The 21,753-nt window shown below is 36.6% G+C and overlaps 4 protein-coding genes across 4 annotated transcripts; 2 read left to right on the top strand and 2 right to left on the bottom strand.

Moving 5' to 3' along the window:
* Window positions 1-1,101: 1,101 nt before the first annotated feature.
* PKNH_1405500 (translational activator GCN1, putative) lies at window positions 1,102-11,568 on the top strand (the record flags this gene model as incomplete). The annotated part of the gene is made up of 2 exons (XM_002261909.1): window positions 1,102-11,235; window positions 11,401-11,568. The coding sequence occupies 2 exons, from the start codon at window positions 1,102-1,104 to the stop codon at window positions 11,566-11,568; spliced, it is 10,302 nt and encodes a 3,433-aa protein (XP_002261945.1).
* A 557-nt stretch (window positions 11,569-12,125) lies between these two features.
* Window positions 12,126-13,130, bottom strand: PKNH_1405400 (uncharacterized protein; the record flags this gene model as incomplete). Its single annotated transcript, XM_002261908.1, has 1 exon — window positions 12,126-13,130. The coding sequence occupies one exon, from the start codon at window positions 13,128-13,130 to the stop codon at window positions 12,126-12,128; it is 1,005 nt and encodes a 334-aa protein (XP_002261944.1).
* Window positions 13,131-14,484: 1,354 nt separating this feature from the next.
* On the top strand, window positions 14,485-15,741 carry PKNH_1405300 (uncharacterized protein; the record flags this gene model as incomplete). Its single annotated transcript, XM_002261907.1, has 1 exon — window positions 14,485-15,741. One exon carries the CDS (start codon window positions 14,485-14,487, stop codon window positions 15,739-15,741), a length of 1,257 nt encoding a protein of 418 aa, XP_002261943.1.
* A 989-nt stretch (window positions 15,742-16,730) lies between these two features.
* PKNH_1405200 (MCL1 domain-containing protein, putative) lies at window positions 16,731-20,882 on the bottom strand (the record flags this gene model as incomplete). Its single annotated transcript, XM_002261906.1, has 1 exon — window positions 16,731-20,882. The coding sequence occupies one exon, from the start codon at window positions 20,880-20,882 to the stop codon at window positions 16,731-16,733; it is 4,152 nt and encodes a 1,383-aa protein (XP_002261942.1).
* Between the last annotated feature and the right edge of the window lie 871 nt (window positions 20,883-21,753).

Raw genomic sequence — 21,753 nt, 5'->3', positions numbered from 1 at the left:
ATAACTTGTTCTACTGTTCAGGCGAAATTTTTGCCATGTAATGAAGCCCATAAAAATTGCATCATTCCATTATGTGTTTTACATGAAAAAATATGAATGAGCATTATCAAGATTAAATGTAAAAGGAAAGTACTTTACTACTTCTTCGTTTTGCGCCTCCATTTTGGCCTCCATTTTTTCTCTTTATTATTTTTTTATTTGCGTATTTTTCGCAAACTTCCTTTGGAAAAAATAAAAACGCAAACGTCGGGAAAAAGCAACATAACTTTGTTTTACGGAGGACTGTTTTTAAGTCCCCCCTCCCCCTGGTATGCGTTCGTACACCATAGGAAAGGAGGTACTTAGCCCCCCTACATATGCAAGCACGCATATGCCTCTATATGTTTGCGTATTAATATATGTATGTTATTATGTCCCGACGTTCATAGTGATAAAAAATTAATATATATGCACATTCTACGAAAGTACGCTGAAATCTGTTCATGGGAATATCCTTTTATCGTTCTGTAAGGATTGGTACAAGTCAAGAAAAAACAGGGAACATGCTATATTCGCTTACGTAGTTGTGGTAGGAAAAAGCGTAGCTCTGTGTATTTGTCTGCGTAACGATCTTTCGAACCATGTGTGGAACATAAATAGCGAGTAGTGGCAAGCTTTTACTCGTTTTCACACACCTGCATTTCTTCCCATGTTAAAATACCCATTAGTTGTGTAGCCCTATGTTTTGCGAACTAGTTTTATTCATCATGGTGTAGCCTGCCCCTTTTTGTTTTTGCCATTTTTTTTTTTTTTTTTTTTTTTTGCATACACTTTTTCTCAATCGGCGTGCACATTTTTGTTTTTAATGCATCCGCAATTCATGCAGCCTCCATTTTGCATCCCCTACACGAACAACAATTTTTTGAGCGCCCCACCCTTCCATCGTTCGTCCTTTCTTGGATCATTATATATTTCAATAGCACTTTTCGAAATATATTCTGTGAATCTATTTTCTTCCTCACCTCTCGGAAGAGAGAAGTTCCATTCCAATCACTGACTCTGGCGGGGTGCCTTGTGAAATCTGGGGATTAGGCTGTGTGTTCTGAATATTTGGACGAGAAGATGGACAGCGAAAGCGAGAACGAACAAGGGAAGGAACGTGCGAAGGAGGAGGTGAACAACATGAAGGAGGTACAGGAATTTGTGTTCTTCAAAAAGGGGAAGGTAAAGAGGGAGCATATAGAGCTAGTTAAAAGTAACATAGAGGATATTTTGAACGGAGATAATGAGGGTCTGTTTGGGTTGCTTAATTTGTTGTTTTTCATGAAGGATGCTAATTATGTAAAGAACAATTTATGCATTTGCCTGCACCAGTTATCCAGAGCATTGAATGAAATAAATGTGGAGGATGTGAAAAAGAAGGTTTTTAAATATATAGTGAAAAAGTTAGAATGCGGGAAATACAGTTATTTCGATAGAGCCCTTTTTTGTAAGAAATTTCTATCATTCTGTTCAGCTTATGAAGATATATCATCAGAATTGAGGAATGTAGAATGCTTCCATGATTTATTTGTAAATTGTTTATCGTTTTTAGATAGCCTCTTCTACAGTAATGATAAGTTGAGCGAGCTGAGCCACAAATTTCGTATGGTAAAGAAGGGGGCCATCAAAAAGTTAATGGTAATTTTTTCAAACATATGTAATATAAATAAAAATGAAAAGGGTGAGAAGAAAGAGTGGAAGAAGGCTACTGATATGATGGGAGGGGAAGAGTTGGATTACATACTAAATATGTACGCGAAGGAGAAATATTTTTTCTATCTAATTGTAGAATCATTTGGTCTATTTTTATGTAAAAATAGTGAAAAGAACATTTTGGATAGAAAAAAATATGTAGACAGATTTACCAACAATTTTATTAATCTTTTAAATTCAAACAAGGAAATTTTACTAAAAATTAATAGATCATTTAAGTACATTTTTCAAAATGGAAAAGATGATAAAATATTCCAGAGCATCCTCAATCATATTCATAGGTATGATGAAGTGGCCTTAATCAATTCGTCTCCTTTTTATTATTACTGTGAAATATACACCAAGGAACACTTTTACACTTTATTAGAAATAATAATAAACATGAAGAAAAATAAAGATGTAAAGAATTGTAACATTCTATATTTTATACTGTTTTATAAATTTCACATAAATAATGAGAATGACTCCGTTTTGAAAATGCTAATTGAAAGAAACGAAAAATTAAATATTGTGAAATTCGACGAGAAAATCACATTTTTAAAAACCGCCACGTATTTACTTTCTACTAATAGAAGCAAAGAAATAAAGGATATTGTTCTGGCCAACAGAAATATGATAACGAATTATCTAAAGAAGGATTTAAATGAAGATGTCAAATTGGAGTGTCTAATATTTTTGCGAAATTTCGGCAGTATTCTAAAAAATGATAAAGATGTGTATAAAACGTTTTCACCACTAGTTTTAGAAATTTTGGAAAAATATGGAAAGAATAACGACAAGTTTTTGCACTACTGCTTGTTGTTTTTTATCGATTTGGTGGATTCCATCGAGGTTAATGAAAAGCTGATTTCCACTTTTAAGGCTCACTTAAATTTTTGCTTAACGAAGCAAATTTTAAAATATATTTACGGGACCAACTTATTCTTGCTCCTGTACATAAAGAATAAACACTCCTCCAGTGGTGTCACCATTAACAACCACATTAATGAAATTTTGTTGAAAAGTTTGTACAACCAAAGTGAACTTTTCTACCTGTATGATATAATTGAGTTGAAGAAAATTCCTCCTAACAAATTCTTCTTTTATGTTTATTCGTTTGTGCTGCTTCTGCACTTCCTTCTGCAAGAGGATAAGAAGACACTATCAGATTATGTAAATGAGATGATGAAAGATTTTCCCACTTTTATTTACTTTGACCAGTTGGCCAAGTCGCACGTATTGCCCGTGTTATTGGGGGAGAAGAACACGAAAGCCGAGGAAGAAAAAAAGAAGAAGGCTCCTGCAATTGCTCTACACGAGAGTAAAAAGGAATTAATGAAAAAGGATAATCCCAAAAATAAGAGGGACCATATGCATATGTTGATGCTTATGACTGTGCTGTGTTTGTTGCACTACTTGGAGGGGAAGAAATTCGACAAAAACGAATACAGAAAGAAGAATGAAAAAAAATTCCACACCTATTTATTGAGCTTAAAAAGGGGAGGAATTATTAACGAAGAAAACTGTGAGTACCAAAGTTATGTGGACGACTTTGACATGCTTTTGGACATTTTACTTATGCAGAAGGAAGTGTATCAAGTACTGTTACACTCGTTCTATGTGTACCTTTACCTATATTGGAACAGTGGCCCTCGATTTAGATACGACAATGGGTACGTTCTGAGGCGGTTTGTATTTATTCTCTTGTCATATATGGACAAAATAGAATTGGAACCAACGGAAAAGAACAGTTGTTACTTCCTCTTGTTGCTATGCTTATGTCATCCGTGCATATTTTATAAAAACCTGAGGAGCTCTGTAAGTAGGAGAAGAATGAAGAAGTATATATGTGGCAGAATATTGAGCCACGTGAACCTAGATACGGTTATAGCTTTTATCCTGAAAGGTTCTGATTACTACAATAATGAGTTGCACAAGAGTGTGTGCTTACATTTGATCGAGGTGTTTTACATTTGGGAAATTTCACCATCGTGGGAGAAGAGGCATGTTACAGAAGGGGGCGAGGTAGAGGAAGAAAATGTTTCCATTTTGACAAATAGGACAGATAGCGCAATTGTTGGAGATACACTTGATAAGGAGAAAGGGAAAAAAAAATACAAAAGGGTAAAATTCGCATTTGGTGATGAGTCGAATTGTGAGAAGAACTATTCAGAGATGATGAATGGGGATGATGGACGAAACTTGGTAAGGTTACACGATCATGAAGTTAAAAGGAAACTAACTGATTTTACGAGCAAATTGATCGACATGCTAGATGATAGTAGCATACAGAATGTGAAGGAGGAGGAAATCGAAATTTGCAAATGCCCATTTAACTCGCTGTACGTGGATAAGAATGTGTACCAGCCAACCGTCGTTGTTGAGAGCAAAAATGTGAAGAGAAATAAGCATCTGTTCTCTATGTATGATGAAGAAACTGCGGAAATGATCATGAAGGAAGAGCTGAACAAGAGCAAAAAGACTACCGCCAACAGTAGTACAAGCCCAACGAAAGATAAAAAAGGAAATAAAAGCAAAGAGCTAACGAAGGAAGACCTAGAAATGGAAGAAATAAAGAAACAAAACGAGATCAGAATAAAAGTACAGGGAATAGTGGAACGAAATAAATATATCCTGCAGTGTATTAAAAAAATGAGTTACATTGATGATATTTACGACACCAAGTATATAAATCTCTTTATTAAAAAAATTATGGCATTTTTGAAAAACGATTTAACTAGCAGATATTCACAGGCCTATTTGAATAAAATAATTCAGAACATGATAAGCACAAAATTGTTAACCTGCAAAAATAAAATAACCAGATGTTTATACAAAATAAGTAAGTATAACAAGGCAGACGAATCAGCAATTATCATTTTCAGCTCTTTTAATATGAATCAAAAGATATCCTACGTATTGACGTTATTTTTATTCCCTATAGTACTACACAGTATTAACATAATAAATGATAAGGATGCAACTTTGAATATTATGAAGACGTTGGAAATTCTGCTTCATTCAAAAACAAAAATTAATGATGAAGATGCACTCAAGTGTTTACAAATTTCGTTTGAGAAGTATCCTGATCTGGACATTGAATTGGAGTCCTTCCTTGATAACTTCAATTCGTATTTGCTAAGTGAAAAAAATGTAAAGGCTCTCCTCGAGCTCTGCGTAACAGACAATGAAAAACGTAGGAATGTTATCATTAAATCCTTGTACAAATTTGTAAAGAATGAAGATATCAAAGGGGATAAAGACTCATTGGACACCATTTTTAAAAGCGAATTTATACACCTACATATGAATATTTTCTTGAATGATTACAACGAAGAGACGCAAGAATGTTGCGAAGAAATAATTCGTACATTGGGAATTGCTCCCGTGTCAGATCAGTACAAGCTAATAGATTTGCTACAGAAAGAGTGCAGCGATTTTCAAAATATGATCTGTAAGGCTATCGTGGGGTCAACGGATAGGAAAAAAACGAAGGAACTACTCTTACAACTAACATCCAAATATATAACGTTTAAGGAGTATGGAAAAATTGGTATATTGAAAACGATGGAAGAGTTGGCCAAGGAATATTATGTTATCCTTATCGACGATGTAGAATTTATTTTAAATTTTCTGTTAGGCTTATGTTTGGAAGAAAAAAAAGACATTTCGAAAATTAAGGAGTTTGTCATTACGTGCGGTTCCTCCGTGATTAACTTGTATAATGAGTATTTGATTAAGAGTAAAAGGAAGGCAACGAAAAAGAAGGCGAACAGAAAAGGTCCAAAGAGTGGAACAAGCAAGAACGGCAAGGGGAAGAAGAAGTTCTCAAGTGGAAAACACCAGTTGGAGGAATCAGAGGAGGAAAGCTATTCAGAGGAAGATGAAGATTTTAAATATTACTCCTCAGACGGATCTGCGTCATCTACAGAGGTCAGCAAGAGGGGAAATTCGAAGAAGGAAAATAAAGAGCTTGAAGAAGCTTTCCAGAGAATTTACAAAGTTCTGAACAAATATCGCGACAACAAAAAGAGCAACAACAAAAGTGTGGTCGACTTGGTCGTTGTGATGTTTTATGGGTGCTTAGGAGCTAACTTGAAAAAGGAATCCCTTGAGCTGTTAAACAAGCTAATAGAACAAATTTTGCACAAGGACACGGACAATTTTACCCAGATAGAGATAAGTGGCATAATTCCTAAATTTATAGAAAATTTAAAAAGCGATAAGGAGGATTTCGATGATGAGTACGAAGAAGAGGAGCTTGAGGAATTCGATCAGATGAATCCAAACATGGCAAAGTCAGTAACTAGCAGGATGAGCAATTCTAATAAGAAAAAAACAGTCACCTTTTACATCGACGGGAAGTTACACAGCTCTCCTAAAGGGGCAAAAGGAGGAGGAGGCACTGTAGCAATGGCTGATGACAAAAAGGGTGGAAATGTAGTGGCACCTGGTGAAGGAAAAGAAAACGAAAGTGAAACGCAACCTGCGGGAGGAAAAAAAGGAAAGAAGAAAAATAAGGGGGACAAAGGAAACAACAAAGGTAGTAGCAGTAGTAGTAATACCCTTACTTGTAGTGCCCAAACAGATGGACTTATTTACCTGGAAAATTACGACGTAGGAATATTGGTAGAAAAGATATTTTCCATAGTTCAAAGTCACAAAGATTTGAAAGTGAGGAAAGGGTGCTGTCTACTCTTAGGAAGTGTTGTAAAAGCACACGGAATGCATATACTGAAGAGGTTCAACATTTTAGGAAAAGTAAATTGCAATATATATTCAGAAGATATAATTAAGAGGCAAAGTTTTTACCTTATGTATGGATATTTATTTAAAGTGTTGAAGATAAAATTCGAGCCCTATATTTTAAAGAACTTCAAATTGCTGCTAGAATGTTACAAGGATAATGTAAATAATATAAAGGTCCTTGGAGTAAGTGTCATTGAGGAAATTTTAAATGTGTTAGGTCAATATGGATTGAAGAAAATTTTACCCTTTATAATTTTCAGCTTAAAAAATTCTAGCATTAGAAATAAAGATGTGGTGTCATATTTGGATACGCTACATTTAATCATTTGCAAATTCGACATTATCTGTTATGTGGACAATCCGACGCTGGTTAATTTGGTGAACTTACTATGCGAGTTAGTATCCGAAACTAATTCCAAAGTTAGGGAAATATGCATAAGGATTTTTAACAAGTTGGAGAAGATGATACAGAATGTTGAAATGAAAAATATAAGTAGGCAACTTTTACTATGTATTTACTCACCAAATGATAATCATTTGTGTGATTTTTTGGATATTTTTTCTGCCATTTCGTTTCAGTACAAAATTGATAACATTTCGCTCTGTCTACTGTTCCCAGTTATTAAAAAGGGAATAAATAACATCAGGTTGGATCTGAAGAAGAAGGCTTTGCAAATTTTATATTTCCTAATTTACTTGGTGAACGATCAGTCCCTCTTCATTATTTACTATGATAGTATTTTCAAAATTTTAATTGTTCTTTTGAATGATGCTATTCCAGAGATAAGATTCCTTACGGCCAAATCGGTTGGAAACATTTGCTACTTCTTAGATATGAACAAGAAGCTGTACTACATACAGTACATTTTTAACATCCTCATTAATACGGAATCGTCGGTAGAGAAGAGCGGTGTCTCTTTATGCCTATCATCTATTCTGGCCAAGTGTTCAGAGACCATTGCTGAAAACTTTATATCTACTGTTGTGCGTCTTATCGATGTGAAGAAATACATCGAGATGAAGAATAGGCATGGGAAGAGAGCAAAACAAATAGAGGATAAGGTGATTAAAGGTGGAAGGAAAGGAGGCTCTGGAAAAGGCTCCAAATCGGTCGCAAAAGGAAAAGTCGCAATTGAATTCTCCAGTGAGGGGGAGGAGGACGACGACGACGAGGATGGAGTGCAGTTCGTGGATAGCGACATGGAGGAGGGTGCGTATTCGACCGGAGAGGCGGAGGAAGACTATGACGACGATGAGGATGATGAGGACGACGATGATGACGAAGAGGAAGACGATGATGAGGAAGGCGACCACGAGGACCAGAGCAGCGGAGACGAAATATACACCCTCTCAGACGAAAGCGAAGATGAGGATTTTGAAGCGGACGAAGAGGGTACGTCGTCCAAGGGGGGAAGGTACTACGAAGAGGAGGAAGAAGATGACGATGATGATGATGACGACGAGACAGAGGAAGAGGACGATTCGTTGACCGAAGAAGAAAGCGATAGTGATGATGACGTATTGAGCAAAAATTCTGAAAAAAAGTCGACTTACTTGAATGGACTGTACTTAATAGAAAAGAACGAAGATAATGATTATCGCATCCAGATAGATGACGATTTGGCAAATTGGAACCTGGTGTATGATAAGAAAATTATAAAAAATGATAACTCGAAGGAGGGACTCATTGGCTTCTTCATATACATCCCGGAATGTGCCCCGAGATATACAGAGAAATTTTTAAAAAAAATATTGCAAAAGTTGCTACTCTGCCTTAACGACACAAGTGAGAAAATAAGGGACATAGCCCTGAGGTCATGTAAAGTGTTGATCAGCATATTTTCCAGAGACAACACATCACTCATTTTGAAGTTCATCGAAAATAAGATATATAATAGCTACTGGAGAATCAGGAAGGATACGGTACTTTTGCTCAATGTATTGATTGAGAAAAATATAGAAATTAATAAGGAAGAGAAGGACATAGAAACATTGAACTTGTTGCACGAGAGGTTTTACTTCATGTTATCGCTCATATGCATTATGAGAAATGATAAGAACATAAATGTGAGGCAAACCGCTTATAGTATTTATAAAAACTACGTAAATAAAAGAATATTACAGGAAATGTGGCCAATACTGCTAAAAAAGATCACGCAGAACTTGTCCTCAAGGAGTACGTCAAAGCAAATCATCAGCGCGTCAGCATTGAGCGATTTAGTTTTCAAGACAGACTCAAATAATTTGGAGAGCATATTAGAAAATATGGTCAACGAGTTTAAAACGACAAAGTGTACCTCCATCAGAAAAGGAATCTCCCTCGGATTTTGCGAAATTTTTTCCCAAAATAAGTACCATAACTTTGTTGTTACACATGTTCATAATATTATTTACATGATTAAAGAATTGGCAAATCAGAAAAATACAGGAGATCTAATAAAATCACTCTCCTTATTGCTAAAAAATATTGACCAAGTAGTTTTGAAGGGCATAATTAATGATTTTGTTACTGACGTTATGATTGCCAGTGAAAATAGAAATAGCCTGAAAAAGTTTACTTCCAAGCAGTATATCAGTTTTAAGAGCATTAAAATCTTCCTAAATGTGCACACAGAATTGGTTATTGATATTATTGTGGACAAAGCCTTGGTACCTCCCTACAGTGCTGCGAAGATGAAGCTCTTGTCCTACGTTTCGTACGCCAAGTTGAGCAATTACACTGTCCTGTTTAGGAAACTTATGCACATTTTTATTAATTTGATACTGGGCGGGCTGAGGGAATTTAGGAGTCATGGCTTTGACATGAAAAACTACTCCGCGGTTGTATCGTACAGCATGGACGATAATGCACAGGAGGGAGGGGTAAATGAGGTCGTTTCGAAGGAGGAGTTAAAAATGGGAAAATCCGACGAGGAAGAGGAGGTGGACGATGAAGAAGAAGAGGATGATGATGAAGACGATGATGAGGACGAAGAGGATGAAGAAGAGGACAATGGAGCCTTCCAAACGGATATGAAAATACAAGACATTATAATTTCCCTTAAGAGCTTCCTAAAAAATATAAGCGATAGAAATGTGGACACACTGACGGAGATCCTCTTTGCCGAGCTGCGAAAAAACGATGGCGAGGCTGATTTGTCCTACGGAGGTTTGGAAAAATTGGAAGACGAGGAAAAACGCCCAAATGGAAACAAGGCGCAGGGCCAAAGCACAGATTTGAGCTGCATGCATAATTACGCCAAAATATGCAGCGCAGGCAAATTAGCTGAACTGAAAAAATTCGAAAGCACAAAGAGAAGTGGAAAAGTGAGGGAAATAATTCTGTCCATTTTTAAGTACATGTTGGATATCATAAATGAAGGGGATATCTGTGTACTGAATAACGAATGCCTGGCAGCACACAGTTCAAATGCGACAGAGCCGAGCAGTAGCCGTAATAAGGGAAAGATACAACGAAAGAAACGGGTGCACATACTACACTCGGATAGAATAATTACGTACCTAAGTAAGATATCAAAGTATGCACTAATAGATATTAACAAGAAGGTATTGGAAATCGGGTCCATCATATATATGTACCTAATTGAGCTGATAAAAATGCTGGACAGTAACTACTGTTACGTGGAAACGGTCCAAGATGTTATAAATAAGTACAGCAGTGATAGCAATTTGGCTCAAGTGCCAGATGGGAAATACGAAATTGTAGGGTTAAATATGAACAAGAAATTGTTCGCCTCATTGGTAGGTATGTGCACACATGTAATTCTCATGTCGACAAATCCAAATGTGAAAATCAAAGCAATCGATATCGTAAGGATGATATTCTTATATACCAATAAAGAGGTGTCGAGTCCCCAAATTCTGAAGGTATCTGGAATTCTAATAAGAGTGTTAACGAATAAATATATTGAGCAAGCCAAAATTTACATCTTCTCAACATTTGAAGTGTTAATTAGGAAAGGTAGCAATTTTATTCGACCTTTAATTCCCCAATTGCAAACGTGCATAATAAAATCTCTTAGCAATGAAAAATTGAAAAATCAAATTATTCACATTTTGAATATCATTTCAGAGAAGAAGCTTTCCAGGGTAGATTTGCTTATTAATGATTTGCTGAACAATATTAATATACAGACAAATCCCCAGCAGTCTATAACGATTTTTATGATTTTGTCCAACATTTTAAGCAGTCCCGATGTGAACATAAAGAATATTTTGAACAAAATTATTAATTCGGTAAAGTCAAATTTGGTGCATAGCAATTTGAACATATCTTTTTACGCATGCAAAATTTATGTGCTGTTAATATTTTTTCACTTGCCAAATAAAAAGCAATACTTGGAGTCTATTCTTGTACCGGAAAAAGAGAGGGTTGATTTTAGTACCTACTATTTTGTTCTACACATAAGTGAAATAAGTAATTTTTATGACATTCTGAAGAGGGAAAATATGATGGAGTGTTTTAAGCAAGTGTATGAAAATATATTAAAGGATGAAATTAACAGTTTGCAAAACGTTTCCTACCAGATATTTTATAATATGTCCAAGCAGGATGAGGAGTGCATTTCCTTTGTATATGGTTTGCTTCCATATTTGAAGCTACCCCCCATGACAGTAATTTCCGTGGAAATTCACCGGTACTATTTTAAGGGCCTGAGGAATATCTTTAAAAAATACCCTGGCATTTACAAGGAAAATGAGCCCATCTTTTTACTTATATTGGATAACCTCCAACTAGCCCTATCGAACACTGTTCAAGTGTTTAAGTCACTGGTAAGGTTTACGCGTGATGGACTTTGCGCCAGCCATATGAATGTGTGTATGCGTGCCTCTCCATGGGCGCACCACTTCGTGCTTTTGAGCAATAGTGCACCCTGTCATCTCTTACCCTTTCCATTTGATTGAATTCACCCCCCCCTTCTCGCCACTTTTTCACAGGGAGAAAGGTGCGCAAAGCACGTTCTCGAAATAAATGACGAACCTCAACATAAAGCCAAAATGAATTTCCTAAAAGACCACATGGAAGGGACAAAATATAATCTACTGCTTGAACAGGTAAATCGACTTTTGGCGAAGAAGCATAACATAAAATCGGACTCGGAATAATCCATCCTTTCGGTACCATGTAACACATGTATGAAAATTTTGTAGATTTATGCCCCTTTATTTTTATACCCTATGGCTAACACCATGGGTGCAATGGTATGGGTGCGTTTTCGAGGAGCTTCTAAGAAGAAGCGCCTGCACATCTTGCTCGAACAGTGTGTTAAGTTTACGTAAAAACGTGCCAAGTTTAGCCTACCTCCAGGTTCAAATTTTCTGAACATTTTTTTTTTTTTTTTTGCATTAAATGAAAATATGTTTTATAATTCACAAATAGTGGGTTTTTAAAGCATCGTTTTTAATGATCATTTGAGGAAACGAAAAAAGGATGAAGTGAATGGGGGAAAGAAAAGGTGTCTACATCTTTCCTCCAATTAGAACGTTTTACATAAAGGTGTCACGTTTCTTAGTTGGCTTCTCTACACCTGGCGCATTAGCAGAATGGGTGATAGAAGGGTGCTAATTCCCAGAGAGAGGGAAGGTGTAGGAAGTGGAGAATTGGCCCACACATGTGCCCTGTTACATAGACTGTTGTCCGAACAGTTCCTCGCACAAAAGTGTCACTTAAGATGTATGCGGCCACTTCGTATTCGATTTCGCTGTGAAACGAATTGAAAGTTTTTAAAAAGCTTGTAGCGTCTACACATGACGGCTAAATTGTATGCCTCGAGATAATCATTATTTTGAATTTTAAAAATTTGAAATTTTCTTATGCCCGCTTCGTTGTAAACGCAAATGTATGCATGCTCAGTGGAATCATAAAAGACGCCCCTATATCCACTTTTATTTTTATCGGGAACAATTTTTACATTTCTTGTAACATTCTGATCATATTTTGTACTCAAATTGCTATCATTGATATTAAGGGGTGTTTTGTTAGTTCCATTTTCCCTGTCGATTTGTTTGCTATATTTTTTGTTGTACTGTTTGGACAGAATTATAGCTTTATTCCTCGCCGACTCGAAGTTTCTTTTTTTTTTACAGCTGAAACTTCTAAACACTTGAATGCCCTGTTTGTAATAATAAACTAGGAACCTCTTCAAAACATTATCGTAAACTATATTTTTTCTGCTATTTTGAATTAGGCCAATTCTTTGTCTTCTCTTTTTTTTGGGATAAAAGAATTCCAACCTTTTTCCTGCACAGGTATTTATAACTCTTTCATCTTTTCTTTTTTTCCTTCTTTTTAATCCTCCACTTCTTCCACTGAAAAATTTCTTATCTTGGCAGATGAATAGGTTTCCTCTTAGACTAAGTTCGGATGTGCTACCAACGATGCAGCTCTTTCTTCTATATTCGTCAGTGTTATTTGTGGAGCCTTTCTCGCGCTTAGGATACATAAAAGTGCGGGTTGCAAATTGTTCAGATGAGGGACATTTCTGCCTTTCTTCACTTTCATTCTGATTAGCACAAGTGTGTTTTATTCTAAACCGGGAAATGCTTCCAATGGGGTTGTGTAAGAGGCTTCCTTGGATTGACATGAACCTTCTGTTTAGCTTGCAGGGTAGGTTCCCCCAGAAGATATGTGTAATCTCCTTAGTATAGAAGTAGTACCTGTGAGTCATTTTTTTCTTTTTCCCCTTATCTGTGTTTTCATTTTTTTTTTTGAGTACTTCTATGTATTATGGAGGCAAAATGGGACCACGCTGTTAATTTTTCCCATTTTAGCTGAGACGCTTAGTAGATATTTGCGCCTAATGTTAGTGGCTTCCTCGGCTGGTGGATTATCCCCTGAGGTGTTTGCGTGCAATTGGGTAAGCAGATTTACAAACCATGGTGAAGGAGCAAAATGCGCACATTGCCACTGCCATAATCATTTTTTTATTGCTTTTTTTTTCCTAATGCCGGAATTTTCTCTTTTCTTTCTGCCCTTATTTTTCCATTGCTAAATCCACGAACGGGTTTGCCACACCGAATGCACAATTTTGACTTGCGTGTAGGGAACAAGAGGCTATTCCGTGCACGCGTTGTATGAATATATTTCTCACCTTTGCAAGCCCCCTTTTTTCCGTTTCACAGAGGGTTACTATTGAGTTTTTATTTTTATTTACTCCTTTGTGTGAAGAGGCACATGGGCGCTTATCTAGGGAACATTGCCAATGCGCTTTGAGAACGTATGAACACTCATTGACAGAATTAAGTAGTGTTCCAGTGGCGCGTCACATACCGCCACATTTATGATTATGCGCGAATACAATTCTCCAGAGAAGAAAACCCCTCCTCCCCCCTTTCCTCCCCGTTCCCCATATGCATGCCAAAAGTACCTACTGATGAAGTAGAACTTTGCAGCTGCTGAAATATGTACCCGTATTTTTTCTCCTTAGAGCACACTGTATGTCTGTGGTGAATAATAGGAGTGGTTCGCTGTGTGCAAATATTAGCAATGGTGTGCGGGAACGTGATGGGGTGATGGGAACATCTGCCTTGTTTTCCCTTTCTCCTACCATATCGCGCTCCTTTTTTTTTTTTGTTACATTCCACTGTTGCACTGTTCATCTGTTGCACCGTTGAATCGTTGCTCTGCCGCTCCGTGGTTAATTAACCCTGTGGGAGGGCTAAGGGGGAGGGAAGGAAACATTTTCCCATGATAAAAAAAAAACATGCGAAGAAATGAGAAAGGGTTCTTGTTTAGACAGAGCTATTTTTACGCTAAAGGAGATTCAACAGCTGGACCTTCTTTTCAGAGCAGCCAGAAATTAAGCAGAGGATTAACATGATCAGGGACATTTTAGAATCAGGAAACACACGCCCGCATTTGTACACACAGATGTACATCATCTCGTATGTATCTTTTTTCATTTCTTGGGCTTCTCCCTCCCAGTGAGACAAAGGCGCATAACACCAGAGAAGGTAAAACGGGGAATCAATAAAAAAAAAAAAAAAAAAAAGGGAAAAAAATGAACCTTTATAGACGTTAGAATGAGATTTCTACTCATTACATTTAAAGTTGTGCTTATATTTTTGATAGAACTTATGAAAAACCACGACAAAACCTTTTTGTCTATATGTGGGGCAAAGCAGATCGTAGAAAAGGATTTCCACCAAAAGGGAGGTAAAAGAATATTTCATTTTCTAACCCCACAAAGTAGTTTTAAGCAGGGGTCTAAATTATTTATGACGAAAAAGTTCAAATACAAATATAAAAACTCTCTGGAAAGAAGAATACGAAAAGGAAGAATAAGAAATGAAATAAATCAGAAATTAAAAAAAAAAAATAGTGCCTACATAATGATAACTGAAAAGTTAAGTAAATTAGATCCTGAGCAGAAATACTTTAAGTACGATAAAAATATATTAAAGGAATATGAAAATATTAAAAATATTTACAAAAATAAAAAGTTAGGACGTAAATTTAACCAATTCGATTATTGGTATTCATCTAGAAAGAAAGAGGCTAAGTATAATTATAGTAGACATGTAAATTTTACCATCACGGAGAATAAATTTAATTTTAAAAATGTATTTTCGTACTTTCACATACTAGAAGTTGTACATGAAAAATTTAAAAACAACGCTTTTTATATTAACGGGCTGCAGTCTTTTATTAATAAGTATTACGACCCCGTTACCGGGAAAAGGATTAAATATTACGACAAAATTAGGGAACAACTTGAGCTGAAAAAGAAAAATGGGGGGCCTAAAGATGAAGTGGCCTGTGATAAGGAGGGGGCTTCTGTGGATGGTGTATCGGAAGAGAAGGTAAAATCGAATTATGTACCTACCTCAAGTGGTTCATCAGAAGAAGAGGTAAAAAAGAATCAATGTTATCAAGAAGGTACAGTAAAAAATAAAGACAAAATGGAGTGCATAAAGAAGGAAAGAGAAAAAGACACATGCACATCGAAGAAGGAGTTCTTTCAGATGATCGAAAAGAACCTAAGAGAATTTGAATATTCAAATGAAGTAAGTGAAGATGGGTCGTTTAAACTTTTCGGTTCTCCTACAAGTTGTCTTCTAAAGAAAAATGGCCCAGTCGCCTATGACATAAGAAACCTCTTCATGAAATCAAAGATGTCCTCAAAGAGGAGGAGATTTAAAGAGAGGAAGCTCTTCGATATTATCAACTTTAAATGTAAAAATAGGCGGGAACGACTAATGCAAACGGCGGTGCGGAAATTGGCCAAGAGGAAAATGAAGGACGAAAAGTACATTTTGGACCCAATGGAGCCTGCTTAATGGGGAAGTAACCACCTAACGTGCATGGGGTGGACAGTGTACACACCTGGATCGAATTGCTCATCTGGCTAAGGATTATGACTTTTTTTCTGACACCGCACACGTTTCAAGGTTGCGCGAATATTTTTGCAACTTTTTCCGCGAGGTTCTTTGAGGATTTGGGTGAATTATCAGCCCGCAACTGTTTACATATATTTACTTCATTATATTATTATTATTTTTTTTTTTTTTTCCTGTGCGCACCATTTGGTGATTTTTCATGTCGCTTTTTTTTGTACATGTGGGAAATAGCCACGTCGGGGGGACATATCTTTTCTGGAACGTTAGTTCATCAGTTTGTAATATGCTGAGCATAGTTGCATCGAGTTTCTCTTTATTTTTTTTTTGAGTCGAACTAATATATCGGGGAACTGCTTCTTTTTTATGTAGAATACTGTCTACGTGGTACGCACGCAGGTTCCTATAAACATACCTACGTGCGCTTTTAAAATTAAATGGCATAATACGTCACACGAAGGTGCAACGGTGGAAAACGCATGGAACTAGAAAAACGGGGTGAGCCGACAACACTTTGGGTCTCTTCCTTCAGATTTGCCGCTGTTTTGGCGAGCAGTACGGTGGAGTTCATCAGAAGGAACATAAACGATGCGGTGACATAAAACGTTTAATTCAAAATGGTGTAAAGGCTTGCCCTCAACTGAGTTAGTTTGGCCGAATTTACAGTAGTCTCGAAGGGGTTGCTTCGGGGGTAAGACTTCTTAATTCAGAGAGAACGAACAGCCATTGAAAGGGTAAATAGCGAAGAATGCATAATCGAGCGGGTGAAAAAAAAAAAAAAAAAAAAAAAAAAAAAGAAGAAACAGCGAAGAATGGAGAGAAAAATGCACTACATGGTAATGTGCTTATATGAAAATGCGTTGCTATAGATTATGAAGGGGTGCTACCCAGAATTCTCCTTTCACCCCTGTTCCTATCACTTCCGCCCGTGCTCAGTTCTCTTTCAGCTCGGAGAAGAAACTTTCCAAGGTATTCTTTTTCTTAATTTGTGTAGTTTTTTTCTCCTGCGAGAAAAGGTTGTCGACACATTGATTTTTCGTCACACCGGTAAAGAATTTATCGAGGAATCCACTTTCCTTTTTGTCCTTATGTTCGATCTGCGTCTTCGCTACGTTGATGTACTGTTGGTTGGTTGGCTTAACATCAGGGAGGTTTTTTTTTTCATCTTCAGACATGTGTTGGCTATTGTTGTAGCACTTTTCGTATATTTCTTTCCGCTTCTGTTCATCGTCTTTATAATCTTCATCGTAATGTAAATTTTCTTCATAATTTTTGTAGCTTTCATCTTTTATTTGTCTTTTTAAATATTCGTTTGTAATTTCGCTGTGCAGGGTGCTGTATTCATCATCCACAAGACTTATGGACAGCATCATATTTTTAATATTTTTGAATAACCTCGAAGTTTTGACAGCTAGCTTTTGATTTTTTTTATCATTTTTCAGTATAGCAAACATTCTCATAATCCATTTATCGTATAATTTATTTAGCGACTTTAGCGTATCCGCGGCACTTTTATTTTTGCCATCATTCATGTAGTCATAGTGTATGTTGGCAAATAGCTGTTTGCAGAATAGGTCCACTCGAGAGCGCAATTCGTCGTACTGCTCCCAGGGTAAGGAAGTAAACTCGCTATTGTTAGAATCGTTATCTAGGGAGAGGTTCGGGTTCGTTTGTATCAACTTAACAAATCTTTCATACTTAATCAAGTTGCATTCGTTCGAAAGGATGTACTTCTTTTCTACGTTGTAACCTAGACAGCTTTCTATCTTATTCGATCTAGGTTCCACTTCATTTTTCCTTAATTTGATAACAGAGATTTGTTCAAAATTGTCGAAATAGAGAGGGTAATAGGTGCACTCACTGTATGTAAGATCATCATCGGGGTTATCATCATTCACGTCTTGTTCATTTTGTACTATATCATCTGCATCCTCTTGTCCATGAGTATGAGGGCGTTCGTTACTACCTTTCCTGTTGCCAAGGTTATGTTTTGAGTTCTGTCCAGTAGCTCTTCCTTCTATGGGTTCTACTTTGTTCAAATTGTTAAAGTCAAAAACTGGGACCCAATCATACACAATATGGTTTGTGTTGCTTTTAAAAAGAGGGTATAAACCATATATAAAGTTTGATGTGTCCCTAACATATGGAATACCAAAGTTTGACATGTTAATCCAATTCAAATAATGACAGGAGGGGAGAGATAAAACATCATCATAAAGTATGGTTATGTGATATGTGTTGTATTTGTTCGATTTTAAGTTTGTAAAATTTTCATTTATTTTGTAGAGTGTACAATTATATGTGTTGTTTATGTTATAGGTGGAGACGCCTTCAAAAATATATTGACAGGTAATAACAAAAAGGAGGTAATCATATGCACAGATAGCTACGGGTAAACCCTTGAGGAGAAAGGTACTGATTATATATCCATATGTAGAATAGACTCTAAGAAAATTACTAGATGTGACAATGGCGACGAAATTATTTCCGTTGGCTACTCCTTTTATGAATTCATCCTTTGGGAGATATTTGTTCCAAATGACATTATCCCTCAAATTGTGAAAACATAATATGCTATTAATTTTTGATAAAGATTTTTCATAAGGGTTGGATGCTAAAGCAAATCCATAGGCACTTAGCGATGCAGCCGTTACGTTGTAAATATCTGTAATTTTTTTCTTTCCAACATCTTCCCCTCTGAAGAGGTATACATAAATGTAGGTTTTGTTTCCCTCTTTTTTCTTTGTTATATGTCCTATATCATTCCAGAACATGCACCACTGGTCATTTATATTTTCGGGTTCTTCACATAATCCTGGACAGAGCACAATAAAATCGTCGTGATTAATTTTTGTATAACCACTAATCTGCTTTTCCAACAAATCTACTTGTTTTTTTAGTTCTCTTAGCTGGTCAAATTTGTCCTTAACGTACGTATTAAATCCTATTACGCTTTTCTGGTCATCTTCATTATCGAACAAATAATTGCTGTCCTCAAAATGTAGGTCGTCATTCCGCCCTCCTTTACTGCTATTCCTTATGACATCTCTATTTTTGTTTATAAAATCTTGTAAATTGTATTGCTTCGGATTGTACTCATTGTCTTCTTCATCTTGATTCTTGTATTTCTTCTTCTTATGCGAAATGTGTTTCTCATTTTCTTCACTATTGTATTGATCGTCGCTGTCTTTGTCTGTCTTGGTATCATGGTAATCTTCATCTTGTTTATCTTCCCTTTTATTTTGCGCATCTCCATGACGATTCCTTGCAATTTTTTTATGTGACCTGTTGATAAATGTGTCTTTGATTTCTTCATCGTCATCCGTGAATATTTTCTTTTTCCTCTTTTTTACATTATTCAGATAATTGTGCATATCGCCTGAATATGAATCGCTATTCCTTCGTTTATCGTTACTCTCCGTAGGTAAGTCACTGCTCATTTTATTCCGTTCATTTAGAAAGGTTGATGTGCTCTTCATGCTGGATTTTTTCTTCTTCTCCATGTTGTAATTATTGTTATCTTTCAAAATATCAGAAAGGTTGTTTATGTTTTTCTTCTCATGAATTGGTTTTCCAGTTGCGGAGTGCTCCAAGTTCGATCCATCATTTTGGTATTCATCACCAGCGCTACTTGTCTCCTTTTCTGAATCATTCCACTCGATTTTTTGCAGGATTTTTTTCCCTAGTAATTTTACATTGGCCAAATGCTTCTCCTGGGCTAACATGGACATATGCAGATGGTCATTGAAGTAGGACAAATCAAAGTGGGAAATCAAATAGTCGCTCTTAAATTTGTAGAGGCAATATTCCAGTTCGAATTCCCACACGCAAAAAAGGTAATCGGCGCAACTTAATGTGGTTAGTAAAATTACGTTGTCTGAAATGGTGATGAACTTGCTGGCGTTGATAAAGGATTCGTGAATTTCTGCTCCAGAAAATTCGTACACCTTGTAGTTGTATATCGTTAGGTATCGCACAGCCTTTTTCCCACACAGGGAAATGCAGTGGTTTTTCGGATGCCAGTCGCAACTTAAAATATTTTTGTAATTCTTCGAAAGTTCGAAGATGTTCTTCACCTCGACACAGTTGTTGCTGGCGACGCCTCCACCGTTACCACCACTATCACCCTTATCACCATTATCGTCGATGTTCCCGCTGTTGCCAATTGACTCGTGCGTTCCACCCTCCGCATTCGCAGCCCCCTCGCCCTCCGTACAAAGATTCTTCTTCGAAATGTCATATATGTACATACTGATGTGGTTGAAGACGGCTATATTTTGATAGTTCGTGCTCAGGCAAAAATTATATGCATATTCATGCGTGGGGAGTTTAACAGAACTTAGGTACCTGTCCTGGTACAAAATTAAGGTATAGTCCCTGTAAAGAATTAAGCACTTCAGATTGTTATCAATTGAAAATATTTCTATTTTAACAATGTCGCATACTTTCCTATATATTAATTTCTCATAAATGAACTCCTTCTTAGCTTCATCTTCTGAGAAGATACACACATTTCCGTGTTCAAAGGCGATGCAGACGTGGTTTATTCCATCAGGGGGGGAGGTGTTCCCCCTGTTGTCGTGCTTAAGGGTTAACGTATTCTTCTCACCTAACGCATTGTTCTCGCTGTGTGATTCTCCGGTAGTTGTTGCATCTCCATTGGGGAGGTTATCACTATAGGAGGTACCATTACACGAATCACCATTGTGGGGGTCACCCACATGTGAGTTTTGAGAGGTTGTAATTTCTGCAGGTGCGTTGCCAACCTGGTCGGTGTGATCCCTTTTCTCTTCTGTAGCTACACTTTTATCTTTGTTGAACGAGTGTATGTCCGTTGCTACAAAACGGGCTTCACTAATTCTGATAGGGCACTTTAACTTTACGTTATTCGAAATATGCACAATTTTTTCATTTTTATTTATATAATCGATGCCATATATGGCAATATTTTGCGCCCGAACCACCTTCTTTATTTCCTCGTAGGTATAAAATTTTATTTTGTTTCCGCTGACCAATAGCAGTTTGTTGTCGTAGTGTCTCAGGAGGTGAGCGCTGTTGATGTCTGCGAAGAATAAGTCTTTCATTTTTTATGTTTTTTTTTTTTTTTTTTTTTTTTTATATATATATTTTTTTTAAGGATTCCTTCGGCACAAGGTCTACTTCGCTATGACGTCTATTTTGGGCGCACAAAGGGATAGAAGCAAGCGCCGAGCTATAAAAACGGGTGTCCCCTGGGGGAGTGAAAATCAGACCTGGTGATGGGGTCAAATTGTTTTTTCGAAGATACACCTTTTCAGCTTCCACTGGAAAGCGTCACTGCATATCAGTCACTGCATATGCGTAGCTCATAGCTACCACTACATCGTCGCGCTTGAGCAGATTCACATGTATGGGGACATCCCTGTGTTGCTGAACAAGTTCGGTCCCAAGGGCACATGTGCTAAAGCACGCTGTGGAACTTTTCTTCCTTTCGCGTAATATTCCCCTCAGCGTAAATGTGATCCAAAATTTTTAGCACACTTTTGAAGTTTACAGATAATACAGCTATAATTACATTTTCACAAAAGAATCTTCTGCTACTTTTGTGGGAAACATTAAAATGCTTGCTTCTCCCGAAAAGGGGAACATTGTACATTTATTTTTTAGGCAAATTAACAGATCAAAAAATCGTAATAAAAGTTGGCTAACTGGGTGGATTAAAAAAAAAAAAAAAAAAAAAAAAAAAATGTGCATACGTACAATTATGTATATGTATACAAATGTGCAGTGTATATGCTAGCGAAATAGTAACTCAAGTGCAAGAGAAGCAGTAAAGTCATCTGCAAAATTGTGTACATATGTGGGATTTTGCTCATGCAATGATAAGTCACGGGACCATAACATGCGGCTATATATAGCACATGACGGCTACTCTCCTTGAACAGATGAGAGAAAATCAAAAAATAAAAAAAATAT

Source organism: Plasmodium knowlesi (assembly GCF_000006355.2).
Source record: "Plasmodium knowlesi strain H genome assembly, chromosome: 14".
Lineage (NCBI taxonomy): Eukaryota > Apicomplexa > Aconoidasida > Haemosporida > Plasmodiidae > Plasmodium > Plasmodium knowlesi.
The sequence above is the reverse complement of the archived record's forward strand: the minus strand, read 5'-3'. Positions and strand labels throughout refer to the sequence as shown.